Here is a 6,849-nt window from a genome sequence, read left to right as displayed (position 1 = left end):
AGAAAATCACTTAAAAATGTTAGTATAACTCATCTTTGAAGCCTTCTCAAATAATCTCAATTCACTATTATTTATGTAATCCTATAAAGTTATCTTTTTTTCCCCTCTAGCTTTTTTAAAACCAAAGGCGCGCTGCGTAAAAGTTTTACTACCCCTTTCTTCTGTTTCTCTGCTGTATGTCACTTGAACTGTGACCATAAAAAAACAAACGTGGCGTGGCGTTTCCCCTTCACCTGCACATCAACTGATCAATGTATGCGAAAATATGAAATTGTAGAAGCTTAATGTGTACAGTTGTGTCCAACATTAATATTTACACAGCACAGTGCCAAAAATACTAAGTGCACCGCTCTAAAAATTTACCGTCCTAAGTCGAAAGCGAGCTAAGGAAACCAGGTATACATAAAGGGCATTTTCCTGCCAGATCTAATCGGCATCTTGCTCCAAACTACAGACTCCCCTGGGTGAACAGCCCGGGCTACACCAGCAGAGTGCGCACAGCCACTGTGGAGCGGGCTGAGCTAACTCCAAACAGCGGAAGGCACCTGAAAGGCCGGACACTCTTCTCGCGGGGACAAGCCACGTCACTCCGAGCCGGAACCAACCTGTGAGAGAAACCCGGCTGCCGGGCGCTTTGGAGGTAGGACTTCCGCCGGAAGGGCGGGCGCTCTCCGAGGTCCGAGTCAACTTCCTGCTGGTATTCGGCCTGCGAGGCTGGCGCGGCTGTCGGGACTCCCGTGGAGATGGCTTGCGCAACCGCGCGGTCTCCGGCCGACCAGGACAGGTGGGTCCTCGGGAAGACTGGCCGCGGCGTCACTGGGTTCGGGGCTCTCTTGCCACCGGAACCCCGGCATTCATTCCGCAGCTTCCGAGCCCCGGCCGCACCAAGCTCCCCTGCAGCTGTGGCGGGCGGTGCGGTGCGGTGCGGGCGGTGCGGACCCGACCCGACGTTAGAGAACAGTCGCGCCGCGAGCAGCGCGTTCTACATTAGTGTTGCTGTCAGAGAGGCTCGCCTGGTGTCTTCTGAGTTTTTCCTTTTGGTGTAAGAGCGCGCTCCAGCGTCAGGGACTCTTGACAGGCTGTTGTGTCAAAGTAACAGTTGCATTGTTTTGCTTCAGTCATTAATATATATAAAAAATACATTATGGTATAAGATGTTTCTGCTATGTGGATGAAATTGTCCCTTTTAAGTTACCTAGCTGTGCTTTTTTCCGTGTGTGTTTGTGGCAGGTTTATTTGTATCTACCCCGCTTATTTAAATAATAAGAAGACCATAGCTGAGGGGAGACGGATCCCCATAAGTAAGGTGAGTATCTGATACCTAGCGGTTGAAGACTTAGGGAAGGTTGGCTTGTTAGGGCCACGACTGCTTCTTTTTTCAATGGGATTGAAGAGAATACTTGCAAAACGGAAGAGAATTCTTAATGGCCTGTTTGTAAAGAAAAGAAGAGGTCTGGTCGAGTTTTCATGCCTTAACACCAAGATTATGACAGTCTTCTCAATGAAATCGAAGTGGTAGCATTGGATAGCACAGCATGCAGGATGCAAACTCACTTTTTCAAAAGTATAGGAATAAAGGTTTGTACAAAGTGCGGTTTTGTTGAGTTTTGTCTTTATTGCTTTTTAAAGAAGTAAAGTTAGTACTTGTGGGAAGTAGGTGTAGGGGATGGGGGTAGCTCTTAACCCAACATGTGGAAGACCCTAAAAGATTTACAGATCTGAATGATGATATCTTTAGACAGCAAGCCCACAATTAGGGACTGGTCTGGTGACTTAAGCTTAGAAAATGCCCAGTGCTAAATGAGAAAGCTCATAGAATTTTTATGTTGGATTCAACTTTTAAAGAGGCATTTGATTTTATGAACAAATGAGATCTCAAGCAAAGCATTAGTTTTTTGTTATTATTATTAATGTCTTTCATTTGGCTACTACTTTGAAGAGTGAAGTTCACCTTGCATCCTCCAGAGCACTGTTCAGAATAATGCCCAACATAAGCCCCTAGGTGCTCTCTGGAATGTTTATTGTTTAAAAAGATCCACTGATATATAGCTAACAAACTTAGAAAAGTGTATAAACTGAATAATTTTCATATAGCTGGATTCAGCACCCAGACTTAATTAAACATTACCAGTTATACAGGAAGATTCCCTCTGCCCCCTGTGTGTCTTCCCCGGGCTCACACATACAAAGGAACATGGATCTGATTTCCAACACTATAGGTTACCTTGGGCTGGTTTTCCATTTTATATGTATGGGGTTACTCATTGTGTACCTTTCTGTCTTTTCCACAGATCTTTAAGTATGAGAAATTTTGTGTATATTTTGATGCTCGGGAATGAATGTGAGGCCTCAAATAGGCCGAGCAAGTTCTCTGTCACTAAGCAACACCCCCGTCCTTGGAGTGCAGTTTAACTCTAATTGCTCCAAGCAAGATTTCTTAGCACAAGCACCATTGACAGTGTTTGTTTTAAAGGTTTATTCTACTTATGTAAGTGTCTGTGTGGGGGAGTATGCAGGGGTGAATGCAGGCACTGTGGAGGCCAGAAGAGGGTGTCAGGTCCCTTAGAGCTAGGCTGCCTGTTTGGGTTTTAGGACTGAACTTGGGTCCTCTACAAGAGCAGTATAAGCTCTCAGCTTCTGAGCCATCTCTCCAGCCCTCATCAACAGTTCTGAGTCAGATAATTATTTGTTGTAAGTGAGAATTCTGTGCATTTTAAGATGCATGATAACATCTCTGGCCTCTGCCTGCTAAATAAAGTTCCCTCTTCTCTAATTATTTTGAAGCAAATCTGTCTCCCAACATGACCAAATGTTCCTGGGAGAGAGGGTGTATGAACTTCCCCTGCCTCAAAGTTCTGCTTTGCAGAACTGCATTGTGGGAATCCCACACTCCCAATTTAGATTAATATGTAGTGCTGTGGGGCTCCAGCGAAGGCGCGGCAGGTACGAACCCTTACTGCTTCTGCAGGAGACCTGTTCCCAGCACCCACATGGTGACTCCCAACCATCTATAACTGCAGTGCCAGGGGATCCAGGGCTGCTTCTGACCGCAAAATAAAATAAATACTAAAAATAAGATACAGTGAGTGCTACTGTGAGCATGCTTGAGTGCATATATTCAGCTGTTGAATATATACTTGAATTGCAGGGCTGGAGGCAATCACGTCCAGCTTTACTAGGTAACAGGTTTCTAGAATGGTTGTGTGTGTAATCGTTTAAGCAGTCAGATGCATTGAGCACCTACTGCGTTCAGACCATCAGGCTTCGCTACGGAATGTGCTGATGACATCCTTTCTCTCATATGGCTTATGTTGGAAGAGAGAAACATACAGCCATCTTACTCTTAAGGATTTTTAAGTTTTATAGTAAAAATATTTAGTAAAAAATAACAGTAGGGTTTACTCTATTTTAGTCATAATATTGAAATTATTTACGCACAATGTAGTAATAACTACTTTAAACTCAGCTGTATATTTGTTTTGTTTTTAACTGTTCAGGCTGTAGAAAACCCTACGGCTACTGAGATTCAAGATGTGTGCTCAGCCGTTGGGCTGAACGCCTTTCTGGAGGTATGACGGGGGCCTCACCACTGTGCCTTCTGCTCACTTCACTGATGGCATAACTCTCAAGACACATTTTTCTTTTGTTTTATTTGTGTTAGAAAAACAAAATGTACTCCAGAGAGTGGAACCGTGACGTTCAGTACAGAGGCAGAGTCCGGGTGCAGCTCAGACAGGAGGACGGCAGCCTCTGCCTGGGACAGTTCCCGTCACGTAAGCTTTGCAGTGAATTCCCAGGGTACAGAGGGTAAATACCACCCATCTGCAGTAGCCCTGGCTCTCAGAATGCTGAGGCAGAGCACTGTAAGTCAGTGTCTGTGCGGACTGTAGAATGAGGCCAAGACTAGCCTGAGCCTTGGGAAGGCCTCGTCTCAAAATAGAGGACTGAAGAAGTCTGGAGGAGTGGCTAGACTCCCTACCATGCACAGGGTACTAGGTTCAAGCCTCAATACAGCAAAAATTAAGCAATACTGAATGACAAAAGCAGAACTATTCATACTGCTGTTCCACACATAAAAACTTAGATAATAATACTACTTATTGATAGATATATGTATTATTGATAGAAAAAGTTTTTTAAATGGACTAGAAGCTAACATACCCATTTTCCAGACAGCACTTACCTAAAGGTGAGTGGTAGAGTACGTAGGGAATGGGGACTGGAGACAGAATACACTGGCGGGTGGGTGCCGGCTCAGGGATAAAGAACAGACTCCACAAAGTTATTTTCTGACGTGTGTATACATGTCGAATACACACACACATTATGTGCATGAATACATGGTTGTAGTTCAAAAACAGAGGATCACACCTTTAATTTTTTTATTTATTTTTAACCTTTTAATTTATGTATTTTAATTCAGAGCTGTTCACTTTTTTAAATTTTCTTTTTAATTCGATATAATTTATTTACATTTCAAATGATTTCCCTTTTCTAGACTTTTTTAAATTTTTATTTATTTTTTTGCCACTTTAACATCTTCAATTTTATTAAAATAAAACAATTGCACTGTCAGGCTAATTGATATGTAATTGTTTGGTCTTAGTCAAATACAAATGAATTGGTTTTTGTACGTACATTGGTTATTGCCAGAAACTTAAGATTCTGACTCAGGAATAATAGCTAGAGCTGGGAAAGTGGCAAGGACATTTGCCTAGTGGCACACACGAAAGTGATGGGGTTTTTTTGGTTTTTTGTTTTGTTTTGTTTTTTCCCCCGAGACAGGGTTTCTCTGTGTAGCCCTGGCTGTCCTGGAACTCACTCTGTAGACCAGGCTGGCCTTGAACTCAGAAATCCACCTGCCTCTGCCTCCCAAGTGCTGGGACTAAAGGTGTGTGCCACCCCTAGCTGGCCACAGAAGTGTTTTCTCTCACCATTTTCCCTACTGCCTTAAAAGACCCAAAATAGATAAACAAAAAAGCTTGATTAGAAAAGCAGCTAAAATTTATTGGTGAAAAGAATACTCCTATTTCTAGTAAACAGATATCAAAGATAAGAAGGTTGATGTGTTGAAGCAAAAAAAAGGTGGCTTCTTGTAGTTAGATGGAGCAGGATATGGGTGTGTGTCAGTGTCATCTGAGCTTAGGGTGAGGTCCTGTTGTTTAATATATTCCTCCCCCCCTCTCTCAAAAGGGTAAGGGGTGGAGACCTGGGCCTAGAACTGAGGTTTCCAGTCAGTAACGTGCTGTGTATTATTTCTAAGATTGTTACACTAACTCTAGCTTCTGATTTCTAGGTAAGTCAGTGATGCTATACGTAGCAGAAATGATACCCAAGCTAAAAACAAGGACGCAGAAATCGGGAGGTGCTGACCCAAGCCTTCAGCAAGGAGAGGGGAGTAAAAAAGGGAAAGGAAAGAAGAAGAAATGACGTGGTGAGAACATAGAGCACACGGCCCTGCTGGGAGAGACGTGCATCTCCGTGGCTGAGGGGACAGCTTTTTGTTTGTGTCGTTTAACTGAGCTGTGAACAAGTGTGTCTCCCATCCTCATCAACAGTTAACAGTGAAAGAAGTTTCCATCAGAAGTTCGCACCCAGCTTTTATACTGTAAGAAGGAAAACTTGTGTGTGGAAGAAAGAATATTTTTAACAGATAATGACTGTCCCATAAGTTACTTGAAATACTATATCTGTTTGTCTTCTATGTAAACATATATTTCAGGTATATAAGTAATAAAATTTGAAATACGCATTTTGTTCACCTTTAAGTTAATGAAATAAAAGATTTAAACTGACTTTAGTAGCTTTCTCTTACAAATCAGTTAATACCAGTAGAAAAAGGTAGTGAATACAGCGAGCTGAAGCGTGCCCAGGGCGGGTAAAGCAGAGAAGGGGAGGGGCTGGGAACTGTCTCAGTCTGCTGTGACGATGCGCAGCTCAGGCTTCTGCTTTAAACCTGCTCATGTGTTAGTCTCATGACCATTCTTTCTGAGTTGGAGAGACAGACATTCAATGTCAAAGTGCTTGCTTCACGAGCAGGAAGACCTAAGTTTAGATTCCTAGTACTCAGGGAAAGCCCAGTTCATCGGTGTGGGAGACAGGCAGATCCCAGGGGTTTGCTGGCCAGGTAGTAACTAACTCAGCTCCAGGATCCGTAAGATAATGTGGAGAATGAGAAGAGACTTAATGTCAACATGTCAACCTCTGGCCAGCGGACACACACACACACGTACATATGCATGAACATGTCACAAAACATTTCCAAGCCAATGTGTCACACACCTAACTGGCCTCAGCTACATATCCAGTTCCAGCCAGCCTAGACTACATGAAAAGCTGTCTTCAAACAAAACAGACTTTGTTTCCACCAGAGTTCTGAAACGACCCGGAAGTCCACTTTCTCTGAATTTATCGAGAGCTCTTCCTGGAGCCGTGGCTTTGAGCTGCTGAGGCACAGCATGACGGTTGGGTAGCCTTCTAGAACTCTCAGCGCGATGAGCATCAGGAGGCCAACACTAAAAGCCCATGAACTTAGTCATGTGGCCCCACCCTTCCTGAAGACAGAGAGGGAGCCAACAGGAGGGTACACCCCATACCTCCTGAGGATCTGTTGGTGGTTTCTAGGCAGGATGATGGAGGCAGGCAAGGTTTTCTTCAGTGGTATAATAGTCAACCATAAGTTGCCAACAACCCTGATTGTGGTTTGAATAGGAATGGCCCCCATAGGCTCCTGTATTTGAAGGCTTAGTCACCGGGAAGTGGCACTACTTGATAAGGACTAGGACGGGAGGCCTAGTTGAAGGTGGCCTTTAAAATGTCTGTTTCTTCCTGATGCCTGTGGATCCAGAT

At 43.7% G+C, this 6,849-nt stretch overlaps 1 protein-coding gene across 2 annotated transcripts; it reads left to right on the top strand.

Moving 5' to 3' along the window:
- Window positions 1-658: 658 nt before the first annotated feature.
- Srp19 (signal recognition particle 19) lies at window positions 659-5,795 on the top strand. Of its 2 annotated transcripts, XM_052155879.1 has the most exons (5): window positions 659-784; window positions 1,231-1,306; window positions 3,498-3,569; window positions 3,662-3,773; window positions 5,297-5,795. In XM_052155879.1, exons 1-5 carry the CDS (start codon window positions 744-746, stop codon window positions 5,428-5,430), a joined length of 435 nt encoding a protein of 144 aa, XP_052011839.1. In that variant the 5' UTR covers window positions 659-743; the 3' UTR covers window positions 5,431-5,795. The 2 variants fall into 2 exon arrangements, with proteins under 2 accessions (XP_052011839.1, XP_052011838.1); XM_052155878.1 differs by lacking the exons at window positions 659-784; window positions 1,231-1,306 and adding an exon at window positions 1,950-2,488.
- Window positions 5,796-6,849: the final 1,054 nt, after the last annotated feature.

The sequence above is a fragment of the Apodemus sylvaticus genome, chromosome 13 (assembly GCF_947179515.1).
Source record: "Apodemus sylvaticus chromosome 13, mApoSyl1.1, whole genome shotgun sequence".
Taxonomy (NCBI): Eukaryota; Metazoa; Chordata; class Mammalia; order Rodentia; family Muridae; genus Apodemus; species Apodemus sylvaticus.
The sequence above is the reverse complement of the archived record's forward strand: the minus strand, read 5'-3'. Positions and strand labels throughout refer to the sequence as shown.

Excerpts from the sequence above, each read along its gene's own strand:
- Srp19 (XM_052155878.1), top strand. The coding sequence starts at position 2,336 with ATGAATGTGAGGCCTCAAATAGGCCGAGCAAGTTCTCTGTCACTAAGC. Across the intron at positions 3,570-3,661 it reads GGCTGAACGCCTTTCTGGAG|AAAAACAAAATGTACTCCAG; the intron begins GTATGACGGGGG and ends TATTTGTGTTAG. Across the intron at positions 3,774-5,296 it reads CCTGGGACAGTTCCCGTCAC|GTAAGTCAGTGATGCTATAC; the intron begins GTAAGCTTTGCA and ends TCTGATTTCTAG.